General features: G+C 38.6%; 1 protein-coding gene across 5 annotated transcripts in view; it reads right to left on the bottom strand.

The window, feature by feature from the left end:
- Positions 1 to 17,767, bottom strand: part of si:dkey-151g10.3 (serine/threonine-protein kinase WNK3) — a 48,348-nt gene that overhangs the window by 25,529 nt on the left and 5,052 nt on the right. For all 5 annotated transcript variants that reach the window (XM_057320235.1, XM_057320234.1, XM_057320236.1 and 2 more), the window contains exon 2: positions 12,612 to 13,633. In XM_057320235.1, the coding sequence (XP_057176218.1) occupies positions 12,612 to 13,301 (690 nt within the window). In that variant the 5' untranslated portion in view covers positions 13,302 to 13,633. The remainder of the gene's footprint in view (positions 1 to 12,611; positions 13,634 to 17,767) is intronic.

The following is a 17,767-nucleotide window of genomic DNA, read 5'->3' on the forward strand; positions in this document are numbered from 1 at the left end:
TTTTCGGTTAACTCGCGCGACCTCTGGTACACACACGTACAGGAATATCTGGACCACGGCCAATCAGAGGGGGTCCGCCCTTCACTATCTCTGATTGGTTTAGACCACGATATGGGCCTAATGTGTATCTGTTGTTGAATCACAGGAAGACTTTCAGAGTCACGGAGACTTTTTTTCTCCCTGGAACGGCTGGTCACACCGGTGCGACCTCAGATTTTTTTTAGTCGCACCATTGAGAAATAAGGTCGCACTCTAGAGCCCTGTGTCGTGTTTTTTGTACCTCCGCATTAAACAGGCTGTTGCAGCGTTTAAAATAGTTCAGTTTTGTTTTTAATGGCAAATTATTCAAATTTCGTTTCTTTATTAAGTTAATTTAAAAAAATGTTTGGAGTATTTTTTTGTTTGTGGCTCAGCCAGGTGCAGAACACATAGTCTGGTTGCTAACTGTGCCGCAGTGCTGATTTGAATAAGTTTTGTTTTTAATGGCAAATTATTCATATTTCGTTTCATTTCGTTATTAAGTTATTTTTGAAAAATGTTTTTTTTTGTGGCTCAGGTGCAGAATGCAGTTTGATTGCCATGATTTATGATTTGAATGACACTGTTTAAACTGTTAAAATAGTTATTAATTAATAAATAGTTAAAAAGTATTAAAATACTTTAGTTTTGTTTTAATGGTAAATTATATTTCATTTAGTTTCTTTATTAGGTTACTTTAGAAAAATGTTTTGAGTATTTTTGTTTTGTTGCTCAGGCATAGAACCCAGTTTGATTGACAACCGTGCCGATTTTAATGTTCTGAATGCATGATGGGCATGAGTCTGCTTAAATTACTCCTTTAGCTTCAGCTGTCCCCGTACGAAAAAATATATATACGGGTGCGCGCCAACGATTACATGTTGCCCTGTGTCACCGTGTCCCAAACTTGTCAATATATTTGGTTTGTCGGACATGAAGCAGTGCTGCTCAGACCGAGCATCTGTCATTAATTGCTCTCGTGTTACTTTGATATAAACTGATAGGTCTGCGCAACACATGCAATAAATGACAAACTTAACATTACTCTGTTGTGCTGAGAGAGTGTACGCTTTTCTTAAGGGTTAACTCTAAACAGTCGCCGCATCATAATAATGTATGGATGCTCTGATCCGGATACTAAAGTGATACTGCCATGCGGGGGAGTGGGACAATGGCACTGTGAAAAAGGCCCGATGCCCGGCCCGCGTTTTAATATATGGTAATAAATAAATTAGTTCAACTGTTAAAACTTTTTTGTTAAATTTTTTGATGACTCATGCTCTGCATGTTTTGACTGTTCGTGAACTCCCATTTTACCATGTGTTGTGCCCTATTATCCCCATTCATATATGGAGCCAATGATTAAATTACTACTATTGTATTCTTATAGATTGAGTCACTTAATTTTGCTCTTAAAATGCACCAGATTGCAGCATTTAACTTTAAAATATGCAAATTTTCTTACGGGGGAGCATGCCCCCGGACCCCTCTAGAGGAAAATATGTTTAGCCCCCATAGTCTCACAAAATTCTGTGGGAAACACGGAGTTTCCGTATAAAGAACCTGTTAAGCCTGAAGCACCAAAATATGGTTCTATACAGCACTAAAAGTGGTTCCCTTATGATTACGAGCCAAGAACCACTTATAGTGCTATATAGTGTATGTCAGTTAATGTGTATGTAAGTGTATGTGTAAGTGTATGTGTAAGTGTATGTCAGTTAATGCGGGATGAAATCTGTTTGGTTACTGACATTCTTCCAAATATCTTCCTTTGTGTTTAGCACAACAAAGAAATTTATACAGGTTTGGAAACACCTGAGGGTGAGTGTGATGACAGAGTTTTCATTTTTGGGTGAACTATCCCTTTAAATGTCTGAGCAAAGTCGTCAAAGTATTTCTGTAATTGCCTCTCAGAACTGTCACGACTGCTCGTGACATCTGTAATTATTCTATATGAAAATTATTACATGCCACAGTATGTCACTCTGCGTTTCTCACAGCAAGTGCAAACCCGGCCACAACTGACGGGGTGAAAGTTCTGAGTTCTGAACTAAATGAGTTACAGTATTCGTATAAAAGCTTCTAATAACTCATAGCAAAACACAGTGAACTTATCTTAAAATGTGCAACCCTGTTTACATACAGTAATAAAGAACGTTTGCAATCTAACAGAATTGAAACTTGTTTTTGTCAGGTTTTCTACAGTCTATAGTCTGTTGTGGCAGGGGATCAGCTGGGCCAGATTTTAGGATGCTTATATTCAGTTGTGTTTCTGTGCGAGTTGTGCTGTCTGTGCAAGCTTTTTGTTCGAGCCTGACAGGCACCCACTGTAATTAACTCCCTGGATCACCCTGTATACTCAATCACATGGACAGAGAGAACACCCTCCCAACACTGTACACCCCGCACACACGTATCACAAACACACATAACACTGTTGTTCACATGACAGTATAGAGCTGCAGACAATAAATCTGATTCGTACATTACGCCAACAGATACACATGCAATGTATTCAACTCTGTTCTATATGTCAGGGGTCAGGAAATATATACCTGCATTTGGGAGCTTCATAAAGGAAGCAGGAGGAACTGACATTTCTGTAAATAAAACTTCTTGGACATCTACATCTATACATGCAAAGGGTAATATTAGTATTATTATATATAAATAACTTCCCATAGTGCCTTTTGCACTGATGATATAACATACTTTGAAGCTTTTAAGGGTAGTGAGTCAATAAACACACTGGCCAGACAGAACCATCTTCAACAAAGAATCAGGAGGCTGATGCATAATATCTGTCAGGTCATCTCTGCTTGGCTTATTTACTTGCAAAAACTGCCATATTCACATTATACAGGGTTATGCTCCTGCTGCTTTAATTGCTAGTCCATTTATAGGGAATAAATAACCACCAAATTAACAACACAACATGCCTTTTAACCATCACTGTTTCACTTAGTGCCACTCGTGATCAATTTGGCGTGTGTGAGGTAGCAAACTGCACTATTAATTTTGAAACAATTTTATTTTTCGAAATTCATTCCATCTGCACACTAGTTTTCCTTCAATATACAGAATAAAATGCAGAACTGTACAGTGCGACATACATGTCATGCTACGAAAAATGGGTCTGTGCTATGAAAAAATGTAATAGTGTAGCACGCGTGCGATACAGTTTGGCAGGTGCATTAGATAGAGCCGCTTGTTTGTGTGAAGTGTGTTTGTCGTTGTGCTTGTTCGTGTGTTAGGTTAACTAATGGCACACCACGTTTTTTTATTTAGTTTTTGCAATTAAAACTTGTTTTCCGGCTGCATCAAGTCCATTGATCTAGAGCCCTATGATCTGCGTGATGTGGGAAAACATGGAAGGAATCACGAAAGCGGAATTCTACTATTTCAATATGTTCTCAGCTTGTTCTGAGTGTCTATGAGTGAATTAGTTGGACAGTGTAACATGTTACAAGCGTGACACTCGGGGATTTGTCTATATCTTACTATGCGAGGACATGAACACATGAACTTCATCTACACAGTTGTTCGGAGTTTATTTTACAAGCATTTCACTGTTTGAGTGAAGCTACTGTCAAACACATCGAAGCTCAAGCGGCTTTGCGACGCCCGCCAAAATAAAAGTCTTAATTTGAACCAGATTATAAAATTATTAATTTGTAGTAAATTTATAAACTGTAGTAAACACTATAGTGTACTTTAATATTTACTATAGTAAGGTTCAAATATACTATAATACACAAGAATTTAACTGCAGTTTACTAGTAAATACTATAGTATACAGTATTTTTATGGACAAATGTATTTACTATTTATAGTAAAGCATTGAAATATATAGAACTCAGAAAAATTAAAAAGGAAAAAAAAATAATTTGGTAAAAACTAAAAAATATATGGCCCTAATTTATCAATTTGTATAACGTTAATGTCCTTTTTCAGTTACCTGTCTATATATGTGATGACCTGCACCTGTGTTTTTTTTAAAGATGATAAGAGACGTATACTTGTGCTACAACTATTGGGCCTGTTCTACAAAACTTTAAACCTCTGTAGCACCGGTGCGATGTGCAAAAAAAGTTAACGTACAGCCCTGAAATGATTGTAGGAAACAAGAATCTGATGCACAATCACTTAACAAAAGTGAAAGCAATCCCGGCCTCACACCTCAGCTGACGTGAATGGGTAATTCAATAGAAGACAAACCCCTGCCGCAGGCATTCCACAAAGAACTCCCATGTGATTTAGTCATTCAACCTTTAAGGACATCTAGGAAATAATACAAAAGATTTAAATCTAGTATCACACAGGTAGCATAACAAGGACTGAGGCATCTACATAATGTGCTTCCTAAATTGGCATAATAAAACATGTTTTTTACAAGGATGCCAAGGGAGAAGAACATTTCAAAACAAAACGACCGAGCTGATGCTACAGGAAACACGAGCCAACTGCGAGAGGGAATCTTTACACATCACTTGTCTCGTGTTTCTATAATCACTTACGTCTCGGTGAGAACTCAAGTCTTGTATAGTTTAAGCACCATCCACTGAAACCATGAGTGTGAAAGGAACAGGATGTTTTGATTGTAATGTCATAACCAATAACAGCTAACTTCAGTTTAAATGCCAATTAGAATTATTTTTTAATCTAAAACCTTTACATGAGACACAGCTTGTATCCCTAGTTTTATGCCAAGACAGACAAATAAGCTGTGCGATTCGTCAACTAAATTTACTGCATCAATGCCTATGTTTATTTGAACTCATTGTTACCTCATACAGTACATCAAATAATGATGATTTTATTAATCAGCCATTTCAGTCATTATCTCTGAAGCTTTTGAAAAATGAGTGAAATCTGCAATCACTTGCAAGGCCAACAGTATTTCAAAGCCTTTGGGCTAATAGCTCCTTGTTCGTGCATTAAACCAGCGAACTTGTGACCCTCTGAGTGTTTAAGTGTATGTGTGGTTGGCATTAACCACTCAGCTCCTCTGTGTGATTGATGCCATGTTAATCCTCTGTTTGGCTCATCATTCACCCACTGCCTCTCTCACGCCATCATCCCTTTCAATTGTATACTGACAATGTATGCTACTACTCACACATACTGCATTCTCATTCACAGTACTCATTACATCAAAACATATACCACAGCACTAAAATCTCAGCTTGTCTTCATAGAGAAGTTAATAACGGCACTGTGTCAAACATCTCACATCAGGAATCTGCCTAAGCAGACAGATACACAGTTTGTTTTGTATCACGTTATGTTCAAAGCAGCAGCCTTGACTGCTGGATTCAATGAGACTTGAGAAAACGTAAGAGTTCAGCAATCATCATTCATCAGTTTTTTTTGAAGCAAAACGAAGACAATTTTAAGTGAACAGTAAAAATAAACATGCTTACTGCACATCTTACAATCAATGTTATAAAAGACCCTAACCCTCCTCTTCCTATCTCACAGGTGCTGTCTAGTAGGGGTGTGAGGACACGCACGAGATCCGACCAGTGTTGCCAGATTGGGTGGGTTCCCTCCCAATTGGGCTTCTTTTGAACAGGTTAGACCGGAGAAAATTGCATTGGGTGGGTGGACAAAATTTGGGCTGCTTATGAAATTAAAAACCCGCTCAAGCAGCTTGCCTTTTCTTTGCTTTTGATTAGTCAAGTTATTTCAAAACTTTCGAAAATAATGTGTAGTGCAGTCATAAACACATTATTCCTTAACACAGCCCTTATTGGTTCAGTTTAACCAATCGGGTCTGGGATAGGGAGACCTCACCTGTCAATCAATCTACAGTTGACATCATGTGATGGCTCGTGAGTGACGGGGTTTTGGCGTGATAAAGGACCAGATTTTGTATATTGAAGTGATCGCAATGCCAAAGTGGCCCAAATATATGTTGCACGGTAGGGAGAGTAACTCAAATCTCACATTACACATGTGGTGACAGACGACTCGAAGACTTTGTAAATATAACTATAACTGAATTCACAGCAGTTGAATGATTTAATAAAATCCAAACTGAATATGGGATTCTACTAACGTTACTTCTGTTCATCATACTCGTCCTTGACAGCTGCTGGACTTGCTAAATTTTGCATTATATGTTCTGCAATATATACTTCATGAAAGTCATACTGTTCTGTCAGATGTTAAGGCAACTCTCAAAGATAAGCGCATTATTGTTGCTGCTGTTCTTTTTTTTTGTTCTGTTGTATGTATCAATGAATTGCACATTTTGGGCTGCCGTGGGGTGTGAATGAAGTTCATGAACGAGTGGAAAATGCCTACTCAGCTTTCTCGAATTCGATTAATTATAGTGGGCACTTTTTGCACAAAATGTGTTGTTTGAGGGTTAAAGTCATTGGTTAATGTCTTGATTGTCGCTTTGAAATGGTTTCTGGACATATTAGTCCTATTTTCTAACACTCTTTAATGCTATTCAGTGTTTCCCCTAGGTTTACGGCTTTCGGGGGGATGCGGTCTCTATATTTTTTTGGCGGCGGAGGTCCGGACAATACTTTTTTTAATAAATAATGTTAAATCAATCAATCTAATGTTTTATCAGGCCATTTACTTTATATTCTGATAGCCACAGTCTGTATGAAACATAGAAGGTCTGGTAACTGAGAAAATGTGTTGTAGGCTCTGGTGCTGAAGCGAAGTCCCAGTGGTCTATTTTAATATTTAAAAAAACTACTGACAACAAAATGTAACAACTGAAATAAATATATCATGAGCAGGAGTACTTACAAAGTTACTAACAGCCTTTCCATGCCATTCATACTAGAACTGATTCTAAATATTCTTTCCAATTAAAACATGATTCACAATGAAATGCTCTTAACATGCTGATTATTTATGCTATTAATATCATAAATGCTATATGTTGATACAAGACGTTATGTTCTATAATCTGTCACAAACCTATATAGCAAACAGTAAACTGACTGACAGCTAAAAATACTTTATTACTGCTGCATTTTCATTTACTTAAGCGTTACAGAAAAAGTGTCCATTTATTTACCTGCTCTTGGTGTCTGCAGGAGACTGCATTTATTTATTTATTAGATATTACTTATTATAATGATCTTGCTTGGTCTATAAACACCATGCACTGCGCTGTGTTTTACCTTTCTGTGTTTTTCTTATTTGCTCCTGTAAAACTGCTTTGGAACAATGCACATTGTGAAAAGCGCTATATAAATAAAATTGAATTGAAAGTCTTTATATACGACGTGTCTTTGGCGGGAGAAGCAGCGCTCACGGAGCGGAAAGGGTTAAAATGAAGTGCGTTTGGCGCTAAATAAAGATATTAGCCGCAGGGGTGTCCAATGTCGGTCCTGGAGGGCCACTGTGCTGCAGAGTTTAACTCCAACTTGGCTCAACACACCTGTTTGGAAGTTTCTAGTCTGCTTTGTGAGACCTTGATTAGCTGTTCAGGTGTGTTTGATTAGGGTTAAAGCTAAACTTTGCAGGACACCGGCCCTCCAGGACTGACTTTGGACACCCATGTATTAGAGGATATAGCGGCAAAATATAATCAACATAAATGTCCCTGAGTGCGCGTGATGTGTACATCTCAGCTATGTACACGCGCCGCTCAATTTAAACCACAGAACTAGTCTGATTTTTTAATTGTTCATTGTGTCCTTTGCGGTCCGGATGGAACGAAGGATAAACTGGGTGAAAACCTGTCATCCGGTTGTAACTGGGCTGTTGCTTGTCAGGGGCAGGGCATGGGTATTTTCACCACCCTGGGAGCGTTTAAAAACACAATTTCTTTATCTGCTTTTCAGGTGGTTGACGTGACATATTTTCCCACACGCGCTCTCTGTCCGCTGGTGAAAGTGTGCTTACCTGTGTATGTGCGCGCACGTGTCTGTGTGTGTGTGTGTGTGTGTGTGTGTGTGTGTGTGCGTGCTTCGGGTCGGAACTCGATACAGAGAGCAGAGGAGAATTGTAATAACATGCCGCCATGTAAACAAGATAAATAACATAATGCCATTTAGTTTGTTTAGTACGAGAACAAGGTAAAGACATGTTATATAGGAAAGGTAACCTTAAATGACTTCCCTTGTGATCTAACGCTACATAATAAATTTAATTAACTTGACCTTCAAGGGGACGGGATGTGCCGTTGGAGGGGCAGGGTGCCCCCCTAAGGTAATGGTAGGGGAAACTATTAGGAATACTATTAGGAAACTAAAAGCTATTTGATCCGTTTCACCTGTTTTCCTGGTTTAATTATATTTTTTCATCTTGTCATAGTTCGTTTTAAGGAGATAAAATTTTCATTATCATCTTTGATTGACATTGCAATATATTTCTATTACATTATTTTGGCAGTTAAAATTTAGGCTGGTTTTTGTTGGAGTGGGCAGGTTTTATTGAGCCTTTGGGCTGGAAATTGTCCACCCAATCTGGCAACACTGGATCCGACTGGTCTCGCGAGAACTCAATATCCTCACGCAATTGGCATGATGGGGTGTTGGGCTTGAAATTGCGAGCATTTTAATCGCATATGCTCCCTAAATTTAACCTGTGTGACCTCAAAATAAATCGGGAGCATTTGTGTGAGTGCACATTTTGTTGTGGTGTGACCCGTTTTCATTACTGTGCGAGCAAGCTGATAACTGCATAATGTATGTGCGTACTGTGAGCTACAGAGACCGGCCCGGCCATTCGACAACGTGATTTTCCATCCCGCAGCGCTACTTTCCAGCGTTAGCCGGACGGGTTTCAACGTTCGCGCGTGTCTGCATCGCCTCGTGCATAATAAGCACAAGTGTTTACGGCGGTTCGCGCTGCCTTGTTACCACGCGTGCAGCATAGAAATTGCAAGTTCACATTACGTTATTTTAACATTCACAGGCAAACTCTTCAAAAACAGATACTCTGTCTCTTACTTATGTGCAATGTAAGCATAAAACATGATGTGTTTATGTAGTTGTAACTGTTTCTCCGAAGTCTATGAGAGTTTAGTCAGTGGAGGAAGGAGCATTTAGCATTTAGAGAAAACAGCCACAGCTCTTTACTAAAAGCTACTCCTATTAAGAAAACAAAGCATATTTTTTGTGCAATTACTGCCTGTCAGTTGAGTTTGTGACAAAACATTTTGCAGTATTTACATATTGTTTATAACTGCATAATATAATTCATTAAAATAGAAGTTTGAAGTTGATTTTATAATGACACATTTTTTTGCATTTTGTGTTTTAATGTGAATAAAAGACTATTTTCCCCTATATATTTCATCATTGAGGATTTCTTTAAAAAAGGTTCTCTTGAACCCAGTCTCGTGTCTCGTCGGATAAGCGTCTCCTCACACCCCTACTGTCTAGCACTTGTGAAAAGTGGAAACTTGTGACATCACTACTTGCATTATGTTGCCTCATTTTTTCTGTTTAAATAAAAGCGTCTGCTAAATGTAAAATGTAAACATAGTTCTCTTTGTGGTCTCATTGTAGTTCTCATGGTGTTGCAGTAGCTTTAACTGGTAGAGCATTGTGCACAAAAGGATGTGGGTTAGATTCCCTGGTAACAGACATACTGATTATAAGAATGAACCTTGAATAAACTATAAGTGGCTTTGGATAAATGTTTGTTGTGTAAATAACAAATAAAACAGACATTTTCTATATTAATCACAAATATTTGAATGACAATTACATTTTAATTGCCCTTATTTTTCTGACATTCATCACAAAAATTTCTAAAAAGTAACAGCTCAAACAGCATGTAAACATGAAGTGCGAGTGTGCGTGTGTGTAATTACTGTAGCTCCAAACACATGACTTCAAGCTTTCAACACAAAGCAACCAAACAAACCACACATGATACAGAGAGAGAACCGAGAACAAGCATTACATTGCTCATTCAGTTGCTACTTTGCTATTTTACATTGTTCCTCTTATCCTTTCCGAGCACCGTAGATCTATGCCTCTCTATTAACATAATTACTGCCATTTATAGGGATTTACATATCTCTAGAACATTTTCATCTATTCAACATCCTTATACTGTTTTTACAACATCTAAAGCTGAATTACGGCCAAATCATCCCATTAGCCCACTGTTTATGCGCATAGTAGCGGAATCACCTTAAAAGTACATTTAAGTGGTGTTATTGTAAGCCAGCTGCCGGAAACTGGCGCCACATTGCCATTTTGAAAAAGAAACGCAGACTATCTATTCACGACAGACAAAGCGGAGAGGAGGTAGGCCTGTAACCTAACAGCAGTATAAACAGTGCAACAGAACAATGTATCCCTACTGGGATACGGATAAGTGGACTACATGCAGGTTTCAGGTATTAAAATTCAGAGTGATTCAATTGCAGCTACGCAACATTAGTAAAGAACAGTTACAATCGACTGAATTGACACAGATTCTGTCATGAAAATAAGCAGCTGATTCTTTAGTGAGAAGAGACTGAAAAATAATGACAGCCTATTTCCCTTTAGGAATTTAAATAAGGTTGAACCATGCAAATGTTCATTCTTTGAATAAATGTACTTTGATCATACCTGTAATTTACATGTCGCTTTAAACTTTTAATCAATAATCTGCTTCAGTAAGCCTCTTACGAAGCTGGCATTAACCTACACAAATGGACTTTTATTTTGTACAAAGCGCCATTTAATGGTGAAATGCGACAGGGTTTCTTATCAGCTGGGTATTTTGCATGCCCCGAGGGACTTTGCTTTACGGATTAAAAAGACACGTGGCATGAAAACATTTCTTATGGCATGCTGGCAAAGCTACTGCACGTTACAGAGTCTGCTCTGATAGACGGCCAATGCAGCCCCGCAACAAGCGTCTACTTATGTGCAGTCCTCTGTTGAAAATGGCATTGCCTACATGCCAAGGAAAAAATCGGTCTGTGCAAGAATAAATTTCCCAGTGTAGCACGCATGCGAGATAGAGCTGCTTTATCGTTGTGCTTGTTGGTATGTGAGGTTAACTGATTGCGCACTGCTATACAGGTGCTGGTCATATAATTAGAATATCATCAAAAAGTTGATTTATTTCACTAATTCCATTCAAAAAGTGAAACTTGTATATTATATTCATTCATTACACACAGACTGATACATTTCAAATGTTTATTTCTTTTAATTTTGATGATTATAACTGACAACTAATGAAAACCCCAAATTCAGTATCTCAGAAAATTAGAATATTACTTAAGACCAATACAAAGAAAGGATTTTTAGAAATCTTGGCCAACTGAAAAGTATGAACATGAAAAGTATGAGCATGTACAGCACTCAATACTTAGTTGGGGCTCCTTTTGCCTGAATTACTGCAGCAATGCGGCGTGGCATGGAGTGGATCAGTCTGTGGCACTGCTCAGGTGTTATGAGAGCCCAGGTTGCTCTGATAGTGGCCTTCAGCTCTTCTGCATTGTTGGGTCTGGCATATCGCATCTTCCCTCTTCACAATACCCCATAGATTTTCTATGGGGTTAAGGTCAGGCGAGTTTGCTGGCCAATTAAGAACAGGGATACCATGGTCCTTAAACCAGGTACTGGTAGCTTTGGCACTGTGTGCAGGTGCCAAGTCCTGTTGGAAAATGAAATCTGCATCTCCATAAAGTTGGTCAGCAGCAGGAAGCATGAAGTGCTCTAAAACTTCCTGGTATAGGGCTGCGTTGACCTTGGACCTCAGAAAACACAGTGGAAAAATTCCAAATTGTCTCAAAAACTGGTCGCAAAATGTTACCATTTAGTTTCAGTCTGGAGCCCTGTACTACAGTATTTTTATGTGGACAAATATCTTACTATTGTAGTAAAAAAAATTAGAAACATAGAACACAGGAAAATTGAAAAGGAAAAAGGAATTTGGGAAAAACAAAAATTGTGGCCCTAATTTATTTATTTGTATGAAACATTAATGTCCTTTGTCAGTTCCCTGCCTATTTATGTAATGACCTGCACTTCAAAGATGACTACAGACGTTTTATACTTGTGCTACAACTGTTTGGCCTGTGCTACAAAACTTTAAACCTCTGTAGCACCAGTGCTATGTGCAAAAAAAGTTAACGTACAGCCCTGCATTGTACAACAGTCGGGTCCCTGACGCAAAACTCCATCATTCAATGGCGTATTTTGCGAGCTTTCCAGAAAAATGCGTTCTGCAGTGGGCAACAATAGGTTCAGCATAGTGGAAGACAAAAAAATTCCACATCAAAACAAGAGAGCCTTGTTGTTTGTCCAGTTCATTGCACCGTGAGTAGGCCCGACCCCTCTCCCACGGTTACTCTCTGTGTAATCTATGGAGCTATTGAGCTTTGACTTTTTCTACTGTTCATGCTGCAGTCAACTGTAACAGTTTCAGGAAAAACACTAGAGGCTACGATTTCACCAACAAGCTTGGAAAACACCCGAGCAACAGCATCCTAACTCATACCAGCTTAGGCAGAAAAACATGATACTAAACTAAAATTCCTGTTCAAGAAAAGCAGCTAATGCTAATCACTGCCTCCTTAAGAGATTAAAAGAAATTTCAAAACCTTTGCAACTCGGGTGAATGAAGAAGGTTTACTTAGCTTGTGGGTAAACATGGCTCACCTGAAGTTCACACCAGGCGACCTCCACCCAAGTTTCTGTATCCAAGCCTTTGTAAACGGTTTTAAATGCTCCTCTTCCAAGTTCAATGTCAAATTTAAGAAAACGACCACCAGGTGAAGTGGCTACGGCCTTCATCTCCGCCTCTTCCTCCAGTTCTCGATCTCTCTCTTTCCCCTTCAGAGCGGTCGCAGAAAGACCATTCTTATTAGAGTCCTGTGTGCCGTAAGTGCCATCCTCACCTAAGGCGGCAGAGGCACTGGCGGGTAGCTGCTGGGCTCCGCTGCTGAAAACAGAGTCAGAGGCACAAAACTCGAGGTGAGGAGCGCTGTGAGGGGCGCCGGAGGTTTCCTCCACCTCGTCGTCCTCTTCACATATCTCCACACTCTTTCGGAAAAAGCGCTTGTTCTCCCGTCTCCGGCAGGGCTCGTGGAGTGCTAGGGAGGTGGGCATGAAGAAGGTCAGAGGTCTAACCGGCGCCTCAGTTTCTTTACTGTCCTCCACTCCTCCTCCAGCTCCTCCTGCTCTCCTTTCCTGCGTCAGGGAGGAGGCGAAGTTAGATGGAGTTCCGTGCATTCCCTCTCCCTCACGGGTAGCCCTGTCGCCCTGGTTATTCTCCTCCTCCCTATCTCCATCAGGTTTCTCTCCAGAGGACTCCTCCGTGGCAGTGGGTTCTCCTGGGTCTGTCGCCATAGCGATTGACCTTTCCCACTCCTCCTTCTCCTCCCCCTCCTGTGTTCTGGCTCTCTGTCAGTCTCCGTCTCTCTCTCTCTGTGATCAGCCTCTTACGCTTTTAATAAAGTTCCTTAGCTGTTCTCTGTTCTTCTCTTTTATGTACCCTTGAGATCACAGATGTATCAGAGGGTGCTTGTTTTCCCGGTGTATCCTTACGGTTTAATTTGGTTCTTATTATTGTATTTTCCTTATCTCCATTTGCAACAGTTTCATCTGGCCCGTTCAGAAGTCACACAACCACAGGCAATTTGATCTCTTGTAATGAATGGTGAGTGGTTTTCAGGTGTAACCTATAGAAGAAAACACAGGACATTGTTATTTCGTAATTGGCTCAAGTAAAAGCATTTCTAAATATTTCTTTGACAATAAACATTATTCTTATTTTGTCGATATTAAAGGCGAAGTTTTTGATTTACGGCGGCCACTAGCGTTGTATTACAGATTTGCAACGAATCGCTCAGTCCAAACACGACAGTGACCACCACACAGTACAAAAAGGGATGAGATCATGCGGGCATTAGAAAGACTGTAGAAAGAGCGATGTCTTATTTATTACATAAAATAAGAGGTCTGTGGATTTTAAGTATATAAATAAGCATAAAAGTCAGGCAGGAGCTAGGACCTGCGTTAATATTATAAAGACTTTCCAGCAGAGACGCGTTAGGACCCGCGGTACTATGGCTTTTAGCAGAGATACTCATATATAACTATGGAGATACTTTCCAGCAGAGAGACGTTGGAGAGAAAGATCGTCTAAAACTCACCCCCGATGATGCTTTGATTCGGATCAGTATGTGAGTAACATTGGTTTTTCTGTTTGTTAGGACCAAGATATGTTGTTGTTTTTGTTCTAATATTAGCTGTGTGACAGAGCAGTTTTGAGCGTCATTGTTTATCTGGAACTGCTTTAATATTGTTCTCGTCCAGATACTGGAGAGAGAGAGCGAGAGGGTGCTAAAACTGTAGAGAGAGCGCGTTTTACTCTCTTACTCAATGATGAATAAACTTACATTTAATCCGCGGGTCACATGTGTTTCGAACCGTAGAGTACGATCCGATCATCCGCGATCCGTTTCACCACTATACCGCAGCGGAGAGGGAGAGGAAACGCGCGTTGTAGAGTTGTTTGTCCGTTTAGGGCTGCTGTACAAAACATGGCGGCGAATTCAATGTATGTAGGGCCGCTCTGTATGTAGATATAAACATCTTATTCTAAGGTATTACAAACATAACGGTTCATTACGTAAGGTCTTTATACACCTCTGAAGAAATAGTTTTGTATATTATATTGCATTTCTGTCAATAGATCCTCCTAAAAACCCAGTATTGTTCCTTTAAGATAAAGTTATAAAACTAAACTCGCATAGGAAAAAACTTATTTTCACACGAGCACACACAAACATGATGTCTCATAAATTGAAATCCCCTAGTTGACTGTCAAAAAAACAGAAAGGAAGATAAAAGAAAAATTATTTTATCCCTGTGTTGAAATAAATAACTATGGACATATATCAGTAATGGAAGGTATAGGCCTAGCACTAGAATCTGAGCATCTACAACACAATAAAGAGTCTCTTTTTGTGTACAGCTCGAATGTGTAACTCCTGTAAAAAAACTGTGTCTGCTCACAAACTGTCACCAAAATCCACTCACAGGTGAGTATGGCCAAGGACAGCTAGAATAAACATGTAAATTAATAAAACTATTAAGGCACTTAGTGATCTACATTGTGAACAAGATTGAAATTGCCTAATTCTGTAATTAAGAAATCTAAAAGCATGACTGATTTTAGAATAACTCGTGCTACATGGTGCATAAGAAATCTGAAAAAGTTAAGTTCAACTTCAATCTATGGGACGTAACATTCGACTCTAATTAATAATAAATGGCGGCATAAAGGCCCTTTAGGATTAAATAATTCAGAGGCAAAGGGGATGCGCAACGAGTGACCAATATAGATTATCGTTAAGGGATCATATGCACTAAAATGGAATATTAATTGTAGTCAGCAGTATTGCCCCCTAGATGTGAAGCATTACAGCTTCTCATGTTTACAGTTAGTGGGCTATCATTGCTCATGCAGTACATTTATCTAAATGAGTGTTTGCCTTTTGTATTTAAATACAGCAACACCTGCCACTGGCTCTAATATGATTCAATGTTCACTTTGAATCATACAACCCACTCCTATCCCAATCTCCCTCTCTTTTTCTCTGGTTACATGATTATCCTCAGTTCTCTTGTCATTTCCATCTGTCCTTATCAGTTAGGTAAGTTTCCTACAGTATACTAAACACATGCTAATAACACGCTCGCTAACTGCTTCAGGGATGAAAAAATAAGTCGCTCAGTCGCACAAAACAAATCACTGAGAAAACAAGGGTGAAAGTGAAACAGCACCTATTATTAGTTAAGTCCTGCACATCAATTTATGCTCTACAATTTGCTGAATATTTATGAATTGGGCTACAAAAAAATGATTAGTGCTGTACAAATTTATAGCTGCCCTTTGAGTTCACTTCTGTATTTACAAGAAACATTACTGAAATGTCTTTTTTTTGCTTTTAAGATTATACATGATTTCTATAGAAAAATATTTTGAAACTCAGGTTTAGCTGGGAATTCATGCTTATCGAACATCCATCTGTAGATGAGATACTACTAAAATGCAAGTTGATAGCCAGAATAGATTTTGTCTGCCTCTTTCTCTCACAAAGGGTTGGCAGGGCAGTGAGTGCACTTCTTACACATTAGACTAGTTAAAAAAAAGCTTACATTGGAAGCTGCCACTATAGCCATGCTTCACCTTACATGGACAATTTCTCCTTTCTTCCACTGATTTCCCCATAAATTACATGTCGCATAACAAGTGTAAGGCTTTTAAACCTGACGTGTGATGCTTATGATTCACTTGACTGACATAAGCCAGAGGAAGCAGCATCATTCTAAAGTGATTAAATAGCAATAAAATGTAAAATAATAGTGAGTTGACTGTTTGGGTGTAAGAGGACATAGGAAAAAAAACCATGGGAGGTGGAAGTTATGCTTTAAACAAGCTTATTTGCCTCTGTCCTCAGGGCAAGGAGTTCCAGTGAAAACAACATACTGGGCAGAGTATTTACAGAACGCCAAGCTCATACAGCAAGCACATCACTCAAACTCATTTCTGACAGTCAATTCAGCTCAAGACATGATCATATTCTATAACTGCAATGAAATGGAAACAAATCTGCTGATTTGACAAAAGTGTTGTTGTGAATAGAGGCTTTTCGGAGAGCGCTGTTGTATTTGTCAGTCACTCATGTTCTGTTTATTTAGTTTTGCAAAGACAAAAGCTCCAAATAAGGTGCACTAGAAGCGCCATATATAGTACACAAGGAATAGGTGTATTAATACAGTTTAACACAGGTGGATGCACAAATAAACTTGATTTAAATACCAAATTGTTAATATAGAAATAAAAGATTAATAGCAAAAACAAAATTGTATATACATAATTATTAAATGAAGTAAATTCAATTATAGATGGTTTAATTGGACACACATGCCTGGCCTGAAGTTAACTTCTGGTCTGTGTTTGGTTATGATATAAACTATATAAAGACATATTTTATATTTAATTTATATTAATGTTAATTGTTTGTTATACATTTTTTTGTATATTAATTGTATTAAATATCATTAAAACTGCCAACAGTTATTGATTATTTGCAGAGGTCTACTGGAAGTGAAGTGTGGGCCACATAATGTTTGTTTATGTTGTTACTGATGGAACCGTCAATGTAAAAATGATAATAAAATCATATATTATAATGGCTTTTATGCTGTATTGCATCTTTACACAGATCTTCCTGCAGAGCAACCTTGAAATGATAGTTCACCCAAAAACGAAAATTATTTCCTCATTTACAATCATGTCATTCCAAACCTTTATCACTTTTATTCTTCTGCAGAACACAAATGAAGGTATTTTTAAAAATGATGACAATCAAACAACACTAGCCCCCATTGATTTCCATTGTATTGACGCAAAACCTTTGAGACATTTCTCAAAATATCTTCTTTTGTGTTCAAGAGTCATATACAAAAAGTGATGACAGAATTTTTATTTTTGGGTGAACTATCCCTTTACGCACATGTATGTAGATGCTTTCATAGGCTCAGCCTACAGGTACAACGTTTTGAGTATATGACAAGCCCAGTCACCTCACCAATGTGAGTTTTAGTCAGGTATATCAACTTCATTTTTCTCCATTCTCATCTGTCAATGGAGCATGTTGAACTGATCATGACATACGCTGTTCAACCTCTCCCAGATGTATCGCTAATTTGAATATCCGTGCTCCCGATTTAATCCTCTTTGACATGCGCAGTGGAAAAAATGTATATCCGCAAACAGTCACATAAATATGCAAGTTCTTCGT

The sequence above is a fragment of the Triplophysa rosa genome, linkage group LG21 (assembly GCF_024868665.1).
Source record: "Triplophysa rosa linkage group LG21, Trosa_1v2, whole genome shotgun sequence".
NCBI classification, from domain to species: domain Eukaryota; kingdom Metazoa; phylum Chordata; class Actinopteri; order Cypriniformes; family Nemacheilidae; genus Triplophysa; species Triplophysa rosa.